The sequence below is a fragment of the Physcomitrium patens genome, chromosome 17 (genome assembly GCF_059467195.1).
Source record: "Physcomitrium patens ecotype Gransden chromosome 17, ASM5946719v1, whole genome shotgun sequence".
NCBI classification, from domain to species: domain Eukaryota; kingdom Viridiplantae; phylum Streptophyta; class Bryopsida; order Funariales; family Funariaceae; genus Physcomitrium; species Physcomitrium patens.
This window is the reverse complement of record NC_143426.1, coordinates 8,390,092-8,414,068: the sequence shown is the minus strand read 5'-3', so window position 1 is coordinate 8,414,068 and position 23,977 is coordinate 8,390,092. Positions and strand designations below refer to the sequence as shown.

The 23,977-nt window shown below is 40.3% G+C and overlaps 4 protein-coding genes across 5 annotated transcripts; 3 read left to right on the top strand and 1 right to left on the bottom strand.

Annotated features, from left to right (window-relative positions):
- The first annotated feature begins 1,039 nt into the window (after positions 1–1,039).
- LOC112294886 (uncharacterized) lies at positions 1,040–6,274 on the top strand. Its single transcript, XM_090243891.1, has 16 exons — positions 1,040–1,459; positions 1,594–1,827; positions 2,268–2,351; positions 2,572–2,645; positions 2,826–2,859; positions 3,043–3,101; positions 3,329–3,443; positions 3,566–3,603; positions 3,738–3,847; positions 4,074–4,129; positions 4,485–4,614; positions 4,839–4,954; positions 5,144–5,206; positions 5,390–5,455; positions 5,588–5,662; positions 5,924–6,274. Exons 1-16 carry the CDS (start codon positions 1,040–1,042, stop codon positions 5,969–5,971), a joined length of 1,722 nt encoding a protein of 573 aa, XP_090100017.1. The 3' UTR covers positions 5,972–6,274.
- An 875-nt stretch (positions 6,275–7,149) lies between these two features.
- Positions 7,150–11,829, top strand: LOC112294197 (uncharacterized). 2 transcript variants are annotated; one of them, XM_073540087.1, is made up of 11 exons: positions 7,150–8,361; positions 8,744–8,784; positions 8,931–9,053; positions 9,167–9,598; positions 9,740–9,823; positions 9,945–10,106; positions 10,214–10,438; positions 10,534–10,584; positions 10,702–10,914; positions 11,014–11,195; positions 11,298–11,829. In XM_073540087.1, the coding sequence occupies exons 3-11, from the start codon at positions 8,937–8,939 to the stop codon at positions 11,407–11,409; spliced, it is 1,578 nt and encodes a 525-aa protein (XP_073396188.1). In that variant the 5' UTR covers positions 7,150–8,361; positions 8,744–8,784; positions 8,931–8,936; the 3' UTR covers positions 11,410–11,829. The 2 variants fall into 2 exon arrangements, with proteins under 2 accessions (XP_073396188.1, XP_024400205.2); XM_024544437.2 differs by having other exon boundaries at positions 7,150–8,572.
- A 2,933-nt stretch (positions 11,830–14,762) lies between these two features.
- On the top strand, positions 14,763–19,876 carry LOC112294217 (uncharacterized). Its single transcript, XM_024544474.3, has 7 exons — positions 14,763–15,306; positions 16,415–16,680; positions 16,838–17,084; positions 17,305–17,508; positions 18,054–18,239; positions 18,425–18,715; positions 18,915–19,876. Exons 1-7 carry the CDS (start codon positions 14,983–14,985, stop codon positions 19,833–19,835), a joined length of 2,439 nt encoding a protein of 812 aa, XP_024400242.1. The 5' UTR covers positions 14,763–14,982; the 3' UTR covers positions 19,836–19,876.
- A 295-nt stretch (positions 19,877–20,171) lies between these two features.
- Positions 20,172–21,449, bottom strand: LOC112294218 (pathogenesis-related protein 2). The gene is made up of 2 exons (XM_024544476.3): positions 21,056–21,449; positions 20,172–20,791 (listed from the first exon to the last, which is right to left on the bottom strand). Exons 1-2 carry the CDS (start codon positions 21,228–21,230, stop codon positions 20,490–20,492), a joined length of 477 nt encoding a protein of 158 aa, XP_024400244.1. The 5' UTR covers positions 21,231–21,449; the 3' UTR covers positions 20,172–20,489.
- Positions 21,450–23,977: the final 2,528 nt, after the last annotated feature.

Here is a 23,977-nt window from a genome sequence, read left to right as displayed (position 1 = left end):
TAACTATAAACTGATCATGAAAAAAAGGTTTTATTTAATTTCCTTCATTGTTATTGACATATGTAATCATTTTCAAAAACATAAATCCTATCTGTCAAAGAATATATACATATATTTTATTAAAGCCTCAATATATAATTACATTAACTTTTCCTATTTTTTATCATTAATTTTATGATTTTTTTTATATAAAGAATCAACATACCATATCCATTTAAAGTATGTTTCAAGATGTCTAGAATGCACAAAAATACAAAAAAGAATTCGCTACTTTTCTCATGTTTTTTGGAATATATCATTTCACTATGATTATCATTATTATGTTTGTTCATATTATAGGCATTGATCATAATCTGTTTTCTCTTAAACAAAATTTACATACAGATTTTTTTTTTTTGCCTATTTTGAATTATATATATAAATATATATATATATATATATATATATATATTTATACATACATGCATGTTTAAATATCGTGTTATCATGCATTAATTTTCAAAGTATCTTAAACATTATGGAATAACATCAATAGTATGATTGCATGAACTATTAAAAAGTTAAAACAACATAAGCTGAGAACTTAAAAAAAATCATGACATACAATTGATTGAAACATATCCGAACCTTCTACCAATTTTTTCTTGAACAAATATTAACATATCAAATCTTAATGTAACAATTTTTCTTGTTCTATTACTTGCATGCTAAATCACAACCCTTATCTTGCTACTAATTTAAACACAAGAATGCTTGCTATACAGAAGCACACAGCAACATTCACAACATTGTTTGTTTCATAATCCACAATAATTAAGGAAACTAAATAATTGGTGATGGTTGTTGTTGTCAATACTATTTAGAAATAAAGTCTCACAAAAATAAATCTCATGGTTTGACAAAGAAAACTTTTCTTAAAAAGGGTATTGATATCATCACCATATATATATATATATATATATATTATTTTTAAAGGCTTGAGTAGTGCCTTAAGAATTGGTGAAGAAAACCTCGAGGGGCGTGCGTGCATGTGGTGGGTATGACCGTCGGGGAGGCCTTTTTCGACGGAGCACGTGACACCTTTCACCGTGGCTTCGTTAATGCGGAGAATTACAGCGTCGAAGCGCGCGAAGGGGAGAGAGCGAGGGCTTCGGCCACAACCGGTGAAGAGGACGGGGGCAGATCTGAAGGGAGAGAGAAAGAAATAGCGCTGGATCTGTTTTATCCCCAAAGGATTCTTCACGCATCGCATCATCGGGTTTATCATCCCATACCTTTTGAATCAAGCCAAGGTCATAATCCTGACAACTTCAGCACCCACAAATTCCACAAAACACACACAGAGAGAGAAAGAGAGGTCCACGTTTGGCATCACATATTGCGCCAGAGAATTCCGCCCTGCGATGCGGCCACAGTAACTTATCCCCCAGGACCTGCCATTCGCCAAGTGGGTGCGGGGGTATACGCAAGACGGGTGTAGTAAAAGAGAGCTCGTGGTACATATTTGACCTTGTCCGCAGCGTCGTCATTCGCTTCTGTCGGAAATTTCTTCGCGTATATTTGGAAGGGTGGACTCAGCAGCTATTCTTTTAGGCTTGTGGCATTCGGGTTGAGAGCGGGTTGTTGGAGTGTTTGAGTGGATCTGTAGAGGAGGAGGGAGGGAGGGAGCGAGAGAGGAAGAGAGTCATGACGTCCATTACAAACGGCGCGGCGGTGGTGGAAGAATCAACCACAACAGTTGGGAATGCTGAGAAATCTTCTCTTGTATCGCAAGGGAGTGGATCTCAACCCGCCCGAGGGACGGCTTCCAAATATGATTTCGTCAAGGTTTGTTCCGTTTCGCCGTTTCTCTCAAGCTTATTCTCAAGGATGGTAGTGTGTCGGCAGCTGACAACTTGCGCGTCTAGATCCATGCCAAAATCTCTGCTCTGAATATCGGAAATTGTTGTGAGAACAATTCCATTCTCTGGAAATCTTAATTCTGTGTCGGGAGGAAGTGTGAGCTAGCCGTTCCTCGCACGTTGACCGCACAGAAAGCTGTTGTTGCAGTTAGGTGATTGGTTGTAGAGCATACATTAGGTTTGAGGGAGAATGAAAACATTGTTCGGATGGTTCTGCCCACCTGGGTTTTCAAGTGCACTGATCATTCTGAACACAGTACTGATTTGGCGCGAAATTGCCCCTTCAAACGTTTATAATTCCGTGGGTCTTGGGAAAGGCCGGTAGAAGGTATGCTATTGACGCATCTTGGTGAGAGTGGGATGCAGGTGAAGGTGTGGTTGGGGTCCAATGCAGATCATTATTATATTTTGTCGCGGTTTTTGATCAGTCGCATGCTGCTAGTTACGAAGGTATTGCACATTTCCACACCCCACCCTGCTCCCCCGGGTCATTCTTGCAAAAATTGATGAACAATCACGGAACGGGTTTCACATGTAGCCAGGGTAAACTTGCCTGCTTCTAGTTGTTCGCGAATCTGAAAGTCTCACGTACGCAAATTGGTCCGTTTCTTGTCAATTTTTTGTGATCACTTGTGGTGTATTGATAAAATCAGGATTAATTTCACTTCAGATTCCAAATCACGTCGCCATTAAGATCTCTCTGGAGCTCAAGAAATTACTCATTGACAACAGCTTGCTTGATGTGTAAGGCCCCTCATTCAGGCAAATTAAAAAAAAGTTGCATCTTGGGGCGATTTTGTATGTACTATGTCTTAGTGTCAACGCTTTCAAGAGCTGTACTAGAATGCGTCAGTCGTATGTTTTTGGACGAGGATCGGTAATGGAACTTGTTTTCTAACTTGGGAAATTGCTGGGTACTGATAGGTCGCAGTCAGACCTGGAGGCCAATTTATTTAAGGTATGGTGCACCTTTTCACATTTGCATTCTTTGGGAATGCAAGTTTGTACATGGGCGTCGTAGATTGGTTTTTCTCAACCAACACATCGGATTGTTTTACTTTTCAAAAACTCAAGCTTCTTGTTGTTTAACTGAAGGTTAGCTTCTCAATCTGTTTCTGAAGTGATATGTTGCTGTGTACAGCTGATGGAGCGACGTGGTTATGGCGCTGAATACATTGAGCGTTACAAAATGATGACGAGGTGGATACTACGCCTCCATCTTTCATGCTAATTACGGTCACGCAGATCTGATTTCCTCTCAAGTACTCTTTACCCTTATTTTCCTTCAGACAATACAGTGTCACGAATGAGAGCCATGGATTAGCTCGATCACTGTTTCGTTTTATTGGGGTGTGATTGCGTTTAAATTTCAATATTAATGTCAGCTGATATATATTATCCAACAATCTCTACTCCTTGTGAATCAGGTTTCATCACCAAAGGTTGCCACTCATTATTCTTGTGTGCGGCACTGCGTGTGTTGGCAAGTCCACTCTGGCCACTCAACTTGCCCAGCGCCTTAACTTACCGAACGTCTTGCAGGTTTGTTCGTCTCACTGAAAGCAGTAGGACCATCTTGGTGGGGACGCCACTTGTTTCTCTGTTTGACGTGAATTTTGTTCATAAATCTTCCTCTTACGCTGCGAATGGCTCTATATCCGCAGACTGATATGGTCTACGAATTACTTCGCACCTCCTCAGAGTAAGAAAACACTCTCCTATCTTCATTGCGAGCCATCGATCTTTCTTCCTTCGCCAAGTTTTCTGTCTGCATTTTTACATGTTAAAGATTTTACGGACATTGTGTTCTGATTTCTGAATCCATGCCTTGAGCAGTGCGTTGAACAGTGCTCCTCTTGCATCTAAGCCTGTTTGGTCTCGAGATTTTGCATCGTCTGAGGAGCTGGTCACAGAGTTTTGCCGCGAATGCCGTATCGTCCGCAAAGGTTTGCTGCCTTTCTCCTATAATTCTCCTTTGCGTGGCGTTTTTTTTCTTTTCTTGATGGCCTCCTTCCCATCTACATCGGTTGCAAAGCATGTATGTGGAGGAGGTGTTTGTGTACATTTATCCTGTACTTTTCAGATCTCAAGTATTTAGTTGTGAACTAAATAGTGTTGAGAGATATTGGACTTGCTCAGAGCATAGTCTGATTCTAATCTTGTGTTCACTAGGTCTTGACGGTGATCTAAAGAAGGCGATGAAAGATGGGAAGCCAGTGATTATTGAGGTAACCGTCTCCAACTTATACAATGCGTCATTGGATTATGAGTGGTGTACAAAATGAACAACACATTATTCAAATACCATGCAATACAAATGATAGAACGAACGGAAGTCTAAATCATATCTGGTATTAATTTTGAGCGGTGCATCAGCCCTAAATTACAATCACTTTCTGAAACTCAATTTAGTGGCAGGGCCTATCATGCTAATCTCACTGAGCTTCGATTGTGTCCTGTATTTATGATATATCTGTAGAGAAGTGAAAAGTCTCACGTAATCAGAAGCCTTGATTGGTTTGTCTCTGCACCTCTTAAACGAAATTGAGACTACTTCATTACAACAGCATAGTGTGGTCGCAGGGGCTTCATTTGGATCCATCGATCTATCTAATGAACGAGGAAAGTGGCGGGTTCGGGAGTGGTACGTTACAAATTAAGGCCGTACCTGCAGCAGCCAATTCGGTGGCAATCGCGGGAATCGACAAAGATGGTAAAAGTGAATCCATATTCCAATCTTACTCATCAAATGTCTCCAAATAGCTAATCAGTTTGTTGATGATAATATTTGATTTCAGTTAATTGTTTATGTTATCATAATTATTGTTATTTTAAAAAAATAATTCTGGTTCTAATCTTCGCGATAATCTACATCAGATGCTCATCAATGACCTCGGTATCTCCAAATTGTCTTACGAATGTTTGTTGAGCTTGCAGGAGCTACCGCTGAAGCTGCAGTGACCAAAGAAGAGGCAAAATCCCCAGCCAAATGGACGCCACCGAAGTGCATTATTGTGCCTGTCGTGCTTAAGATGGCTGATGTTGATCACCAGGCATGTGATTTGGCAACTACTTTGGAATTTTACCCTTTCCCTGAAACTAGTTTTTGTGCGCATTCGATGAGTTTTATTTGACTCGAACTTGGTTCTTGTAGCCATCGTAATATCAGTTGTGTTTGAAAATGATTTCTACCTAGATGTACATTTGATCTCAAAACATCTCTATTTTTCTGTATTAACCAGACTCTACTGGAAGAGTGGATCGCTGCACGTGCCGCCGAAACCGGAGAAAAACTCTCTGTTGCGGTAAGTTGCCCTTCAGATCATCGTGAAGAATACATTTACAACTGGTAAATTTGAGTGAACGGTCGAAATCCACATGTGAATTTGTTTTGTCAATTTTATAAACAGGTTTCACCAAAGATGATGGTATCTCTGGAAAGTGGACATTTGATTCTCGACGCTCTTGATTATGTGGATGTCGTGCAGGAAAAGGAAGCTTTGATCAAAAGACTTCAAACTATTCAGGACTATCTCACATCTTTTGAGTCACAAGTACCAACATCAAAACCTTCCAAATTTCTAATTGTCTAGCAGCTTCAACACACCGAAGATAGGTTTTAGTCAAATCTTTAGGCACTGATTCCGTCATGTGGGTCTAACTGGTCAGCTTCTGTACTGTAACAGGGAATGACGGTAGTGAACCTATCCGCCACAACGTTCCCACAGACATTGGACTGGATGCACAGCTATCTCTTGGAGGTAATTTCCCTTCATGTCGATCAATTGTTGCCACTTAGATCGAGTCCTTGATCCTTGAACTTCACGGATTGTAGACATCAATCAGATCAATGCCTGTCACACTAATATCACTCGTTTGATATGGTTAATCACACAGTCTTCTTTGTTCAGGTTACTCACATCCATTCCAGCTTCTCTGAGTGGTGAGGGTGTCTTATTGGGAATCCAATAAGTATGACAACAGTTATAAAGCTGTGCGTTGTGTTTTGTGTTGATGTGCAGTGCATCAAACAAGGGTCTACAGCGCCTCCTACTTGTGCTGGCTCTTAATTCATGTACCAGGGTATATTGTCCCACATTTTCCATATATGTACCATCCTGGGATTAGTTAGTCTCTATGTTTTGAGTTACCATCAACTGGGTTCATGGTGTATGAAGATATGCATATCCCAACACGCAAATTCTGATCAGAATTAGTGAAAGTGGTTCCTTAAGGGTTTTATATCCTTAGTGAAGTTGAAACGGGGACAATGCAAGATCTTGGGAAATATCTTATGAAATTGGAGCTTAACTACCTTGGCTTGAATACCACATTCATAATAGGCCCTTGGAATAAATATTTGATTGGATCAAGAGCACATTTTCCTAGCAATTAATGTACAGTTTTCAGTTAATTTACAAATATCTGGAAATCTCTTAGTTAACATTAGAAAATGAATGAGAAATAAAAAAATAAAATCCTAACGCTTAGGTAATTGCAGCGAAACAATGTAGCCTCCAATTTGGACGTTGTCATTGTGGTTTTCTAAGCAATGCAAAGCATCCTATCAAGGTTAATTGTAGAATCATCAATAATCTTAACCTTCCGAAACATTAATGCAAAATGTGTATTGCTTCAATGCTTCTATTTTGTTAATTGAATCTCTTTTTCTGTATTTAAGTATAGATCAATGTATTGTAATAAGTTATTAAAAACAGAGATGAAACTATATAATTAAAAAAAAAAAAAAATGGCAACTTGAAGTAAGAAAATTTGTTTTGTTTTTTTTTCTTAAGTTTTTGATATTTTTCCAACTACATGGAAAATCATACTTGAAAAAGAATTTTAAGCTTCAAAACGTTGATTAGCTTTTAAAATATGTAGGACACATCATTTCTGAGTTCTTTTAAAACAAATTTTAATTAAACAAATGACTACATATGTGTGTGTATATTTATTTGTATTTTGAACAAGATACAAGATTCTATTTATTTTTAGATTCTAAAAAAACGTGTTTCCACTTTGAAATACAACCCAATTTTCTAATCTCAATTTGCGAACAACCCCCAAGCAAAGAATCCAACTCAAAGCAGCGAACGACAAAGAGCGAAATGAAAAACGCTCGGATGAATGACGTCATCCACAGAGGATGAGCGAGCTGGACAAGTGACGCGGTGTGAACGGATACGCCGTGGTCACGCGGCATGAAAGGGGTCAGTTGCCACAGGAACCCCAAAGTTAACAACTTTATTTGTTCGTTTCCCAAAGACCGCACCAGTATCGCACTGCATCGCATCCTCGGAATTGTGGGCACAGCGGAATATGCCAACAATCCCCTCTTCTCTCCATTTTCTCACATGGGTTCGGGGAAATTTCGACGTCATGTGCACGGCGCGGGGAGATTTACAACTCACTCTGAGTCCCTGTTGTTCAGGGTACCGGCTCCGTGTCGATTCTCGTCACCTCGCTCATGCATTTGTGTGAGAGTGGCTACAGTCAAGCGAATCTGTGGTGTTTTGCACATGGGTCGGTTCAATGGCAGGGGAATATGCTGAAGGCTCGTCCTTCTGATCGACCGGCATTGCCTTCCTTGTCCAATTACGTCTCCGTATTCCTCTTCCACGAACATATTCGGAGCGATTAGCAACTGCTGACGAAAGGTCACAGAAAACGAGACTTCCCGGTTTTCGAAGCGCGCTTGATGAGACGCACAAGCATTGTAACATGGGTGATAAAGATGGCGGAATCCAGATCCCGTTTAGGTCTTGATTTCAGCAGAATGGTTGAGGAGAACCCGTGTGCGAAGATGGAGGTGATGAGGCAGATTAGATAGAACTGATAGGTCGTCGTTAGTACTCGGGAGTTATATTCAGTTCCACGAAGAGGCCCTCTGCCGAGTGGTTATGGGCTTTCCGATTCAGTACATTCATACGCATTCGTTGTGGTGGTTTTCTAAGCTCAAGGAATAATACGGCACAGCAAATCCAACAACAAATTGTGGTAAAGCGGATACTGGGTGATATCTATCTTCTCCAGTGGCATGCCACAGTTTGTCCGTGCGATTTTATACGAACATTTGCTACAGTGCGTTACGTTGGGGAGTATTAATTCTGAACTGGGTTCAGCCATTGACCACAGAGGAGGCCAAGACTATATTGCTCCAATGTGCATGGGTTCGATTATACTCCGGAACCGTGAGAGGTCTGTGAGAAGGTTCATAATTTTCATCTCAAGTGAGGAAACAACAATCATGAAGGCGAAGATGAAGATCCTTTCGGGCGGCAGGAAGCAAGCACTCCTCGTAGCAGAAACATTCCACATCACACCACCTCTTCGTCAAGTATAAAACCTGTTGGATTATTCTCGTGTGACTGTGGAGCATTCTGCAGTCATCGTCTTCCGAATTCTGCTTCTGGGGATACTTAAACCTCTTGCAGATTGTACCCTCCAATTGCCTGAGGTTGCCAGCACCCAAGCTCACCATATTAACTAGTCAGATGATCTCTATCCCAGAGAAGGGGGTTGAAGCAGCAGCAGCAGCAGCACCAACTTTACTCTGCAATCGGAGTTGCGAAATGTTTGTTAGTGCGTTAGAGCTAAATCAAAAGGCTTGTGCGCTTGACGTCTAAGAGAATAAAAAGATAGTGCGATCTTGCTGGATGGCATGAAAAGTTGTAATTCTGCCTTCTAATTGTAGAATCATTCTTGGCATGTCGCCACAATCGTGTATTGATTTGTTACTGCATTTGGGCCGTGATGCTTTGTATACCTCCGTACAAATTTCGCTCTTGTATGTACATTGAGCGTCAATCTAACTTCGCATGCATTGTTTTCGTGCTCAGCGAGTAACTACGAAGCCATGAGTGATCGTCAGTGAATTCGGGTACGATGTTTGATGTCAGGGTAATTTCTGTGTGGTATAATCAGTTTTTTGCGTGGTACATGTATATGCATATTATATCGAGAGAGAGAGAGAGTGAGAGTCTGGTCAAGCCCCTTGATAAGTTCTTTTCAATTGTTTGATCACAGTCCAAAATGAAAAGCTCCAGTAATCGTGCGATGAACGCCGAAATATTGGCGAAATCTCTGCAGCAGGAGAACGATATTCTTCGTTTTCAGCTCAATGACCTAATCAACCGGGAGCAAAATCAAGTGAGTTTACACAACCTTGATACGCACGCCGATTTTCAAAGTTTAAAGACTTTCTCACAGTTGGAAGCCTTAACGAGAGATTGTTCACTTTCCTTCGTTTTTCAAACCCGTAGAGACTTGAGCTCCAAAGACTGCGAGCGCATCGAGAAGTGGAAATGACTTCTCTGGTGAACGCATCTACAAATAAATTGAAATGCGAGGTAGAGCGCCTAAAGGCACAGTTAGAGCCTGCATCTGCAAGTAGAGCTGAAGCCGCCGCAGAAAAGGAGAGGATTCTCCGTGAGAAGGAGCAGTTGGTGACCGAGATAAAGGGATTGAGAAAGAAGATCGTGGATGAAGAACAGACTTGCGGTGGACGACTGCGTAGTCTAGGATCTGTTGTGGCAAAGTGCACTTGCATAGCAACAAGCATCGTGCAGTCTGTGGACGCGTTTCAAAGGCACGTGCTTCCGAATTTCAGGGTGGTTGAGGATCAGAAGAACCCTGAAGAAAAATCTCAGAGAATTAACTTTGACTCAGATGGATCACAAAAACTAATAGATGAGGTGCATATCCAAGTGCCCAAGAAGTGCTAAAGTGACATCACATCGCACGTCTACTCTGCATTTAAATCACAGGTGGTTGCGACAAAATGGAATGTTGTGCACTTCATCTGACCTGTTTTCACTGAACGTGTGAATCTCCAGATGCATAAATTGGAGGCGGGGGTTGCATTGCTGCGAGTAATTGTGGATGCCAAAAACGACACCCTTGTTCTCATTCGTGGCAAGGTTGGTGACCATATTCAAGTCGTATTTGCGTTGAGCCAATGTTGTCAGATTTGCTCTTGATGCTGCTTACTATAAGTGGGTCACGAGGTCACTTATGCTGATGGTATGCGTAATTTTACAGTTGATCCAAGAGAATGACGAGCTAAAAGCTGATTTGGCAGCCGCAAGAGAGAAGATGTCGGCGGTCCTTCTGCAGGCAGCCTCAGATCCTGAGAAGAAAACCGGCGCCATTGGGTCCAACCCTGAAAATGAAGTACTGAGGCAAGAGATTCACGCGTTACAGGTATAGAAAATGTTTCACACCTCTCTCTACCAAAATTTGTGTCGAGTATCGGTAGATGATATTTGTTCCCAGCGTTTAAAGGAAAACATCGGCGGAAACTGGTACAGGACCTCTACTCTGCAAAAATTGAGCAGATGCAGTCGACGTTGAAGCTGTATGAGCAGGCGGATACTGATCGCAGCATCAAACACGATCAATTGCGACAAGAAATCCAGTCATTGCATCACCATATTACCACCATTGAAGCCTCCCGGCATCGGCTTGAAGATGATCTCAAATATGAAACCTCAGCCCGTTCTCAGCTTGTCACAGAGATTTATCACATGAGAAAGGTTGCTATTTCAAGCACACTTCAACCTCATGCAATACGAGAGGGTTTGCTCCCAATCAAACTAAAACTATATTCTATGTGAAATCTTGACTTCAGGAAAATGAGGCATTGGGATCCGAAATAGAGATGCTGAAACTAAACCAAAAGGTGGTCTGATCTCAATCCCTATCACCACCCTTCGTTTCAGTTCTGCAACTTTATAGTATTTTCAACCAGCTTCATGCACGAAGGCTTACGGCTTTAACGAATAATCTGCACTCACAGTTCTTCAGAGGACATGCAAGAAAAGGCCGCCTCCCGATGGAAAAAATGGATATGGTCAACACTGTGAATCAACTGATGATTGATAACAGCAAATTGAGGAGTGACAAGGCCGCTGTTGAGGAGGAGCTGAAGACGCAGCGACGAACAAATGTGCTCGAGCGCGTGAAGAGTGTCGTCACGGCACGTGATGTGGCCTTGTGTGCGAACAACAAGGTACCATCCTTCATATGGTTTCAAAACCAAATTACTGTAAACCTGGACATAGGTGAATTGGAAACTGCAGTCCGACAGATAACATGGTGTCCCCCGCAGGTGGGTGATTCGGAATTGGCAAGCAAGCTGGCAAGAATCCGGCTGCAGCATCTGGGAATGTATTCGCCCACACAACTTCCACTCACAAATGGCAACCCTTGCTTAAGCACGGCCACCGCAAACCTTTTCCTACCAGCAGCCGACAACCCAGACGATTCCACACCGGCAGAAGATCCGTCCAGGTCGCCCCTTCTGCTTCTCAAGATAGACAGCTAGAAATCAGTGGTCGGCTGCACATATGTGTCACCTACAACCCATCTCACATCACAATCGGTCCTGTGCAGACGCCCATTTGTGCCACCAGCTACAAAACCCAAGAAGCTGTCGGACATGTTCGATGGGGGACTAAAGGGCTTTGCGCAACTGGCCGGCCTTAAAGACCGCGGAATCATTTGATACGAGTCGAAAACACAGCACCGAAAAGGAGCTTCACGCCCGGCTACAAAAACAATCACCGCTGTGACCCAAAAGTGCGAAACCATTTCATAGCTTCATTGAAATGTCTGACAGAATCTCCCGCACTCGATACACAGATCCTTCTCATTGCAAGGCACACAAAAACAACAGAAAACATGCTTCGGCAATCGAAAAACCTCATTTTGAGCCGTGCACCAAAACCTCTCCTCCACTTTTGCCAAATGAACACACATATACACTCACACACACACAAGACCATACTTAAGATGGAGTGCAACCAGCGTGCATGGAACCAGGAAAAGCACCTAAAGCTCATCAATGTAGCCCTCCTCTTCTTTTTCTTCTTCTTCTTCATCATCATCAACTGGGTTTGTGGCAACACATAATATGTTATCAGATGGCTTTCCTCGATTGCTGCACACAAGAAGAATGCTCAAGAATGGCTCCGAAACAACACCCACCATGAATCTATCTGTCCCCCACTCTCTCACTCACACAATTACTCACACACTTACTGATGTTGCACAATCCTGCTTACCCACCGTGGCACATCTTTTTCTCACATATATATATATATATATATATATATCTTTCTCTCTCTCATGGTGATATGTCATGTTTGATATATGTTTATATTTGCATTTCATCTCTTTGGAAGGACTGTGGCGGAAGCTGGAAATAATGGAATGAAAGGTCAAGTGCATTTTATAACTTGATCTTGATTGTTGATGGAGTGAGATGGATATTGGACAACAATTTTCTACATATGAAAAAATGATAGCCGTTAATTTATTTACTTTATATTTGCATTGTATGCTATTTGATGAAATTCATGTTGTTGTTGGGATTACAGAGAGCAAATAGAAATATTTATATTTGGTATTATATTGTGTGAATAAGTCCATTTCTATTCATGTTTTATTTGATATGCATTCATGAATATCATAGAGTTGTGGTATTTTATGATGTATTTTTTTTTTTTTAATTTTTATTTGTTAAATTCTTAAAAGGGAATCCACAAAGAATAAGTTGGATTAATTTTACATCAAAAATGTAAAAAAGAAAAAAGAAAAAAGAATAGATAATCAAGACATACATGATTGAAAGTAGTGGAGTAGGAATGAAGTTAAGAGTAATTATCTATTTTGAGTATAACATACTTCATTTTGTTTGTTTGTTAATGTATTTATTTTATAAAAATACTTTATTTCTATATATATATGTATTTTAAATTAAAATTTTATTTATCTTAAAATATGTTATAATAAATCTATTTATGGTCTAAAATAGTCAAATCTTTTAGTACCTCAAAGTTTTGGTATTAGAGTAGAATTGTACCCATTCATCTACAGAGACAATATGATTGCTAAAGAGGAAATAAGTTTTGTTATATAAACAAATTTAAACAAGATGCTATTATTTCTAATTTGTGTCATTACATTCAATAAAGATAGATAAGTAAAAATATATTTATATATTAAATAAAGGATTATTGATACACATATTATTCTTGAATACTTGATTTTTTAGTTGTAAGTTTAATGTCGGTATCTGCTTAAATATTACTACAAGTTAAAATTAAACTTTAAAGCTTTTAGTTTTATAATAGAACTTAATTGTTCTTAGATCCCAAATTTTTCTTTGAAGATGAAAAGATTTAGATAGTTATAATTGATGGAATTTTATCTCTTAGTTTAATTTTAATAATTTAATATAGATTTAAAATTGAAAATATTTTGGTGTAACTTTTTAAATGAAAAATCATAAATATTTAAAAATTAATCAAATAAAATACTATTAAAATATCATAAAAAATAAACATAACTTGATATCTATGCATATTTAGATATAATATGATCTTTATAATAGTTATATTAAATATTCTAATATTTTAGTATTTTTTAATAATAAAAAGTACTACAATATTAAATATCATATATATATATATATATATATATATATAAGCAAGAAAACGGTAAAATGATCCATCAATTTACTAAATTAATCCACCTTATTATGGAAAATAAGAGAGATCAAGATGAGAGTTGGAAACATGAGAGGGGAACAAAGGGGAGGGAGGTTGGAAATAGAGGCAATGGGGATTAGGAATGAGGGAGGTGGGGATGAGTTTCAATAAAGTGAGTTGATTTAGTAAATGGATATATTATTATTATTATTATTTAATATATATATCATATTCTATCTAAGTATATAATTCTTTAGTATTTTTATTTATTTATTGGTATTTAATCAAAAGATTGTTATCAACTTATAGGTATTTAATCAATTGTAGATTCTCATAGTTTTTAGTCTATATAATTGTAAACTCTTATTTTCTACAAAATTTATTAGTGAACCAATTGAATATTTGCTATCAAATTTCATAGACAGTAAAGTTTTTGACTAATTTTAATATGAATATGTTTGTATATATATATATTTATATTTATATGTGTTTTAAACCTATTTGTTTTCATCCATTCATATTGCAATTTTCTAGTTTCAATTGAAAGTTGTATTTATTTTAAATTTATAATAATATATTTTCAATTACATCAAAAAGCAACAATAATTTCAGTCTAAATTACAAAAATATGATATGGACTTTTAAGATATTTTTCGTGTCATATAGATTTTATAATATATTTTAACTTATCTTAGTTTTAAAATATATCAAAGTAATCTTGATTCAATGGATACATGCATCCAATATATGCTGTGTACGAGAAGAAGATTGAATACCTTTAAAAGCGGAAAAATGACAAATATTAATAATTGAATAAAATTTATTTATAAAATATTTTATATAATCTAGAAAAAAGTGCCTACATTAATTTTGATATAATATATAATACACAACACGTTCCAAGATAAAGAACCCATTGCACAATTGCACTTAAAATATGTATGTATGTATGCATGTATATATATATATATATATATATATATAATTTTTTCTTTGGAACACCATCATGTAAAGAACAACGCCTCTTTAAATTTTCTAACTCTAATATTTAGAAGTCCCCTACTATTACCACTATTACTACTACTATTACTACAACTACTACAATACTTCATTCTTTAAGAATTTGGTCCACAAGCACACCAACACAAGCTCCCAATGCAAACGCAAAATCCCAGCCTCAAGTCTCTCATCGGGAACAAGATAATGGAACACAAAAACCCCACGTTCCCAACAACCATCGGATACGCCACAGAACTACCTCATAATCGTATTGATACGACTACAATGTACACATACGATAGGATACGTATCCATCCTCCTCGGCAGTAAAGAGAGATACGACTCTAAGTGTTGCACACACCGGCACAATTTGTTTACTTGTTTGTTTGTTTGCTTGCTTGCTCTGATGCAGAAGCGGTAGGAAAGCCAAACAAACCCCCGGCGCAGGAAATATTATTCAAGTGGTGCCACATTCCTGCTTGTGAGCATTATCATCAACATCATCGTCGTCGTTTCATTGCTCTCGGATTCCCCTGCGTGCCCTTGGGAAGGGGGGAATTCCTGTGTGCGCAATTGAGGTTCTTCCAATGACCAATTGCGCTGCTTCCATGCTGCTGGAGTTTTCGTCTCTGAACATCGCGGCGTCGGCCTCCACGGGTCACAAGAGTGGCGGTGTTGTTGTTGCCCACAGCAATGGGGTGAGTGCGAGAGTGAGCTGGATTGGGCTCAGAGCGGGCGGGTTGCAAGCTGGAGGTGGTGTCAAGGCGTGCCAATGGCAGGATTTGGTGACGAAGGTCGGGGGCAGGTGCCGCTTGTGCGCTGTCGCGGGGGTTTTTGAGTCGGAGGTTTTAGATACCGGCGAGGACGCGTCAGTCGGAGAGGCGCAGGTGAATACGGTGAAGGCGGACAAGGTGAGTCTGTTTTTTTATTATTTTATTTTTTCTCTGTATTAGGGGTGCATTTTGGTGTCATGGTCTCTTTAGGGAATATTTTCTGCCTGTCGCATAGCTTGAGAGATAATACTTTTCTATAATTTCGCGAGAATCTCGACGTTTCGTCTCGTCTCAAGATTGTGAGTACCTTGAGCTTTCTATGCACTTAGAAGTTTTTTCGGTGGACCAGCAATTACCATAAGGAGTACTGCTAGTGCCGCTATCCTCTTGCCTCTTGGAGTACAGGAGTTCATGAAGTGTTCTGGCAGGTCGCGTTTGCGAGTTACAATGTGATACATTTCAAAGCACGTTCTGATTTGTGGTTGGCACTTTCGTGGATATTCAATGTTTTTTCAAGCAGAGAATTATTTCTGTTTCTATTATGTGGCTGACTCCTACTGTGATGTACTGTATCATCGCCGAGTGTTATCTACTTAGCTTATGATCACATTGTTAGATTGAGCGGCATTTGCTAGCGTAGTTGCTGGTAATTTTTTACCTTTCCTTCGTTCTTCGGAATTTCGAGGCTGTATTTGCCTAATTTCAACTGAATTTGTGGTTTTAGAAGTGATCAGTATCTCTCGCAACCGGTCTCTAAGTCATCGTGACCTTATGCTGTCGTCTGTCGTATTCATATTTGAGGATTTTGTCTAAGTCATTAGGCACGTATGACCGATTAGTTCTGGTTCTTCTTTGGAATCCGCAATGGGTGAATACTGCAGGGCATTGTCAGATACCCTTTACTGGTACATCAAAATCGAAGTGATTCTTAGGTCTTATTGTTAAAGCTATTGCCTATTAGACTTATCACTTATGGCAGCCATGTTCAAGGCATCTTCGTGCTTGTTGAGCATACTTCATGTCTTTTTTTTTCTTTTTTTTTTTTTTTTGGATTGAGAAAAACCGGAATTGGAACACTCTTTTCTCCTTATATGTTGTGACAATATACAGTGGAACATTGATCTTCATCCCAAAATCCGAACTTGGATAGGTAGTCCCCCCTACCAAAGGTCATTGACGTAAGAGGCCTGTAATTTGTGACATTCCAAGATGATTAATGAAGAGTTTTAACATTATGATTTAACAGAACGGGCCAGCAAAATCAGAAAAAAGAAAACGGGGTACTGTGGGACGGCCGGAGCTTGTGGAGGTCATTGCAGCATTGAAGGGAGGCGAAGACGTCGAGAGAACTCTAGCACCATGGACAGGGAAATTTACGCCAGAAGAATGGAACAAGCTCTTGGCGCAGATAGGGGATGTCGATTGGAAACTTGTCCTCAGCATTTTCAACATCGTAAAAACAAAGAGCGTCCTCTCAGCACAGCTAGTCCCCTCACACGACGTGGTTGACAAGTAAATAATAGCACCTTCAAACAACACTTCTGCGTGGTAGTGTATAAAATGCTTGTGAGGTGGATGGAACACGGCATTTTCTTTTCATGACAATGTCGTTTAAATTTCTCCGAGTTTCAGCCTTTCAACCAACCTACAATGTGAAAATTGGTTGCAGAGAGAGGAACTTAAAGCTCCTCAAGACATTTACGACAGTTGGAGGAGTGCTGGCTAAGCATGGGAGGGAAGCAGAAGTTGAGGCTCTCATTTTGGAGATGAGAAGCCTAGGAGTAGATCCAGACACTCTTTTCTTCAATTCTCTTGTAAGGGGTTATGGACGTATGGGATATGTCCACCCAGCTTCACAGGTGTTATTTCAAATGGAAAGATATGGAGCTAAACCTGATCCTACCACTTATGAAAGGGTATGCATCTGAACGCACTACATTATACTCCGGTACCCAAAATAACTGCTCTGTCGATATTTGATGTAGATCATGAAATTGACACTAGTTAGATTGATTATATCTGTTGATTTCTGGCGGCGAAGTCAGGGCATGGGCTCGTTATAAAAGACAGTCATCTTCAGTAGTTGGTGCAAACGTAAAACCTTCGCCCGTATTTAGCTGTTGGCATATGGTGCAGGTGATTACTGCCTACTTGGCTGGAAAGAAGCCCCAACTGGAGAAGGCAATGCAACTTTTGCAAGGAGTTCGTGGCGGCAATATCATAGTTTCATACAAAGTATTGTCGGAGCTGATGACAGCATGTTGGAATGCGAACGTAGCGGAAGATGCGGATCTTGTTTTTCAAGAGATGAAAGCAGCCAATTACCAGATTGACTCAAAGGTATTTTGATTTCCTTCGAGCTACACACTCCGCACCCTCATTTCTAGTGATTGTCCATTTATGAAAAATAGTTCGTTTTTGAGCATCCACAAGTGTAACAACAGATGTCTGTGATGCAACTGTTGGGAGCATGGAGTTGTTTCTGATAAGCGAAATCCTACATCTCCAAATTGGTGCATTATTGTCAAATGAACGCTCACCTAATTCTTACCATTAAGTTTTCAGTCGACATTTTCAATATTAGTCAACTGCAATCCACTCATGTGTTTGTCAAAGTTGTTGCAATGAGAATGGAGAAGAGAGTCGAATTTATCATCTGGTGATGACTCGCAGTACTGTTGTTGAAGTGTGTCGAAATCCAGTTGGTCGTTACGATCTCTTGCAATTATTAAGAGAATGAAAGCCAACCATAACCGTTACTAAGGCTTGATGAACATTTTAAATTCTTTCATTATTTTCATCGCAGGGTCCTCGTCAAAGTGCTGTCTCTGTGTGAATTGTAGACCCCCTTTTGTAATTATTATTTTCTGCTTGGTAATGATTAGGTTTGGGTAAAGCTGATGCACCTTCATGCAAAAAAAGGACACGCCGAGTTGGTGGAGGACATCTTTCAGCAAATGCGAGAAGCAGGCGTGGATGCCAAATGTGGTTCGTTCGATGCTTTGCTGCTTGCATACTGTCGGGCTGGCAAACCTGATCAAGCTCTTAGTGTTTTTCGCGAATACAAGCTGGTAAGGGCTGCACATTTTTGTGTTGGAATTTTGTCTTCTCTGAAGCGTCGTTATTTGCAATAGAGTTAGAAGTCTGAGGATGTTAGTCTGTTGTGATTTCAGCTGAAAAACGGACATTGCAGCACCCTCATTACCCTACAACAGGTAATGGGATCTCGTTTTGACATGGTTGTGGTGTTGGGCAGAGCATGAAGCCATCGTTAGTAGCATTTAATATGATTATCGATGCATGCGGGAAGGCAGGTCGAGATGAGGAAGCTGTGCAGTTGTATGTAGACCTCATCGAGTGTCGTTACCGCCCTGATACAGTTACATACACCTCCCTGATAAGCGCTGTTGTTCAAGCTGGTCGATATGAAAAAGCTGATGAGCTCTACCGAAGAATGTTGTCTGATGGAGTGGAGCCAAGTGGTCACACATATGCCACCATGATTCACGCATGTGCACGGCGTGGCTGGACAAGATATGGCCACGAGGTAGAAATCATGCTCCTCTTTCATTTTGAGACATTACTTCTCGCTTCCTTTTCTACTGCAATGTTTTGTTGTTTAAATTGAATTTAATTTAGTCCCTTTCCGGTTTCCATGGTCGAAACTGATGGTACAACAAGTTTTCTCTTGTTCTGAACCTGATGTCACCTGCACTATTTTTGGACTAATTTGTTCTTGTGTCCAGATATGCTTGGCAGCAGCAAAAGACACAACAGGCCCACTTAATACTGCTGTTTATGGAGCTATGCTTCATCTTTATACCAAAGGCCGATGGTACTCCCACGCAGCGCCAGTTCTAGACGAGATGGGGAGAAAAGGAATTGAACCCGACGTAGCAGGATACGGAACTTTGATTTCAGCATGTGGAGAACCGGACGATAAGTTATTCGCACCTTTGGCTAGGGCAATGGTGAACAGCCAGTTTGAACCACTACAAGTAGCCTACCGTCTGGTGTTTACGCCACCTGCCAATGATGCTGTCAGATCTGAGCTCCCTCCACCTCCAACACACCACATTGATGACTCTGTCTCCTCGATCACATTTCAATCTGATTCTGTTGTTGAAGAGGTTGTATCCTTCTTTAAAATTTATGCACTGACGAGAGGAGTGAAATCGAATTCATCGTTCTACAATGCGTTGATCGACGCTTTATGGGAACGACGTTTGCGTCTGCGAGCAAGACTAGTGTTTCTGGAAGCACGTGAAGTAGTCGAGGATTTTCCACGTCCGCAGTACAACGACGAAGCGTGGTCTTTGGACCTCCGAAGCCTCTCAAAGGGTGCCTCGCAAATAGCTTTCCTGCATTGGTTAGACGAGGTTGCTGAGCGGGCTGCAGCATGCTCAGTAATCGCACCAAGGTTATTACTTATCACTGGTGGTAGAAAGGAAATCGATACTGATTACAGGCCGTATACAGGGAAAGGTTCAGGACAGGGGGTAGTTAGGCAGACGATCGAGGAAGTTGTTAGGGCCTTTGGAATTCCCTTCACTCAAAGTAGTAGAGAGTACGGACCAGCACACTTACAAGCGGAAACTGAACAAGTTGTCAGGTGGGTCTCCTTGTACGGGGATCGCCTGCAATTGGGTAATTTGACCCCTTCATAAATTATTTCCAATGCCCAAGTTAGGCGAGTTCTCTTTTCAAATGTTCTCAATGTGCTGCATTCATGTAGTGGGTTCAGTTTGGTACATGTGCCTAGGCCGTGACTAGGATGCTCCAACTGCGTTCTGGTGGTATGATTCCGAGCGGATTGGTTTGTTCCAACACACTTCATAATTGATTTGTGTGGGTGGTAGCAAAGCTCCGTATATGCAGGCCTTTCTGGAGCTCTCCATGGAACACTGCCGCGGATAGCTTGTGAACCAAGAATTTAAGTATCTTGTAAGACTTGGCATGTATGTTACTCAAGTCCATATACGAACTTCTAACCTTCTCAGTGGTGACCGGCAATATATACTCGAATTAAAGAGAAGCACTTGACATCCAACTCTTTCAAAGACCTGCTTCTAATTTAGACCTCTCGAGGTTTTAGTTTCCTGCCAGCCAAAACAGCTACACAGTTGTCTTTCACATGCATATCTGTGTATTTGGAGGCGAAAGAAACCTAACTTTCGGACAGGCCGTTCAATTACAACATACAAGGTTCTAGCCATTAACAGCAGTTAAAGATATGATGCACGTAATACATACATATACTGTTAAAATCTTACTCGTGAGTTCCGTCTGCATCCTTCTCGGATTCCTGGTTCTGGAAGGTTCTAATATGCGCAGTAGTCAGGATTCTCAGCTGCGTAGTTGTGAAGAGTCTCAGTTATCTTCTCTGAGAGGCCCTTGAGATCCTCCGGAGGGGGTGCCCACACTCCAGGTGCTGGTGTGTATTTTGCAGTCCAGGTGCGGATGGTAGTGTTTCTGTAGGGCCCGCTTTCGTATTTGATGCTGGATGAGAAGCTGCTGTACCGGGGGTCACCTCCCTCTATGGTAGTGTGCTTGAGTTTGTGCCTATCGTCATCCCGCATGTCCACTCTCTCCCTCACAACTCTCCCCCTTCCCCCTGGCATTGCTGCGTTTTATCCGACCATGGAGATGTGTCAGCGGCTGTTATAGTACCTAGCCTTCTGTTCGTAGTGATTCATGAACTGGGAATCTCTAGATATTTGCAACTAGCAGCGGACAGAACAGACCATTAACAAAAGGGAACTTGCTGGGGTCTGGAAAGTGGTTTTTGTGCGTATACTTTGTTACATGGACAGTTCTTTACTTCCAACATAAACTTGTTTCAGGCAGATCATGAACCTCGAGAAGACCACAGAGGGAGGAATCATACCAGGCCCCATCGTAAGAACAAAAACGCTTCCAGGACCGCCATCACCTTCTTCCAGATCAATGCTTTCGAAGTATTCAGGCATCAGCTGTGGAAGGATCTCAAACGAATTCTTGCCTATCTTCCAAGCACGCTCCAGCGGCAAATCCAGAACACGCCTGTCTTCCATGGAAGGCATGATGCTCGAAATCTCGACAAACTCTACGTTGTTGCAGGTTAAACTTGATGCTAAGCAAATAGACGCCCTACAGATAACACAGAGGACTCACAATCTGAATGGTGGACAATTCGAGTGTGAGAAAAGCACTTGAACGATGAGAGGTCGTCGATTTTGCAGGAATTACTACCAACGAGCGTGAACGAGTCTTCCGATCGCGAATGAGAATACACAAACTGGGACAAGAAATGACTGACCAGGGATCACTTCACATTTCTTTCACCAACTAGGGGGGCAGCACTGTACTGGAGCAAGTGGCATCTATCACCAATTGATACTCTGAACACATCGTTTCATTATTTTATAGTTTTGTTTCAATATCACCAAGAAAATGCGGAGAAAATACATCCAGTAAAGTTATGTGGTGATTGTCACTGAAGATTTGTTTACTGCGTTACGAATCTATTGGGTGGGGAATGCTGCACGTCATTTTGATCACAGTTCAATAGTTGATCCGTCCCGATGCATGCCTCCACCATGTACCTGTGCAGCAATCGCATTCAGATAAATTATCTTTGAGCCCTTCTGGAACTCCCTGAGCTTCCTGTTCTCGCCCATCGGTGGACGTCGTAGGATTAACTTGATGAGCCCGAGGAAGAGCTTCCGTGATGCCGAAGAGACTCGACCTGCGTGATCGTGCCTAAAATATACTGCACATGCGGCACACATACCGAAACACGAGTATGGATAAGTACACTATCTACTCACACATCGACCGTAGGGGTTAAAATTGCTTTGGGTCCACCAAGCCACACTCTCCCCGTAGTGACCGACGCTCGCAAGATTCACCGGCTTTCGACGCAGCAATTGATCCAACACTGTGCAAACGTTACACAACATCGCCACTGTACCCATCGAACTCCGATCCCCTTCGGACGACATGGCACGAAGCGCAATGCAGCCTCTCAAAATTCATCCCCACATTAGAACGTGGCCATGAAAGAATGTTCCTGGCCCCTCTTTTTGACGCAACAGCATCTCAATAAAATTGTCCCAACTCGCCAGGAACTTCCTGCACCTTTCATCTTGTTCCCATGCAAGACCGAGAAAAACGTGAGGTCATCTTCCACATGCTACCCACAGATCCCCTTCGACTTCGACCTCGCCTTAAGCGCCACAACCCACTTCTGTGCAGATATCAACAATGTTATTCTCATCTGAAACGAAGACTTCGCAGCACAAGCAAGTGAGTGTAAGAGGAAAGGAAAGGACACACTTTAAGGGTTTCAGTGGGAATGTAGAGGAAGAACACTGGCGTGGTGCAAGTGCTTTGAAGTGCAGTGAGCATGGTGAAGTGAAGGGAGTGGAGTGCATATTACTGATGTTACTGTGCATGCCTTCTTACAGCTCCTTTAGGGCTGGATTTCACTCGCTGGGATTTAGGAGTTGGTGGCTGGTTAGCATATCTACAATAAGCTTGGAAACTCCCTTTGACTGAAGAGTTCGGTGGCTGGTTTACTGGGTTGGGGGAGCTGGAAATATTTGCTCATTCATGCTTGGCTGTGTTGATAATCAGAAGCTTTGGACAAGCACACAACAGCACATATATATATATATATATATATATATGTATGTATTTATATATCTATATATAATTTTCTTTTTCTTTTTCTCTGTGAATAAAATGTTCTAATCTTCTGTGATAAAGTCTAGAATAGAATTTTTATTGAAATCTAACAATGAATGAGATAAACAAAAGAAAAACTTATTTATTGCTTAACTTGTGAGATTTTATAAGCATCAGCTTTAAAGATAACCTTAAATTTCAAACCTACAAGTTCATTATACAATTGAGGATATATATATATATATATATATATATCATTATATTTAATTCAAAATAATAATTTACATGTGTACAATTCTCTTTAACACCATTTTAAAAGAAATATTATTCAAAAAATATATATTTAATACCAACTTTTCATGGTCAGGTAGAGGCATTACCACTTTGCATCTTAATTATTCTAAGTGTTATTACCTCTTCAATTCTATTAAGATATCATCACCATGTGTAAGTATTTTTTAAAATATTATTTTATTCTATATATATATATATATATATATATGTATTTTCAAAGTTATGAAAACATGTTTCAACACATCTTGTGACACTCTTCTTATTACCATTAAAAAAATTCTTTTCACATTGTAACAATTTTGCAAATGAATCCCCAAACTCTGCTTGCATATAAATGTTGTCTAATGGATTTTCATTGGCATAGAATTCAAGTTTTGATTGAGGATTTTGCTATTCACCTGCTATCTCTATTCTTAAAGAAACAAGCAAATAATAGATAGGAGTAGAACCTTACATCTAATAAATCTTCTCACATTGCATTAGAAGGGCTTTTGCATAATAAGAGTGGTTTTCAACAACCTAATGATGTACAATTCAAACCCAAGTGATAAAGGTGGCTTTAGTTCACTTCATGCACTAATTTTAATAATAAATAAAAGAAGAGATCAATTAAGAGGCTACAGATTTTCTTGAACGAGTACAAAATAAAAATGCAAAAAGGATTTTCTGCAATTATTTTGACAGCAACGTGCTACTATCCCAGTATATATCTTAGATACATAAATTTGCTGATAAGCTTGTACAGTTGGATACCAGTGAGTTCCCACTAAATATCATAAATATAATTTTCTTCTCTGCTCCCAAATTAACCACGCTAATTTATGTATAAAAAACGTTAATTGACCCA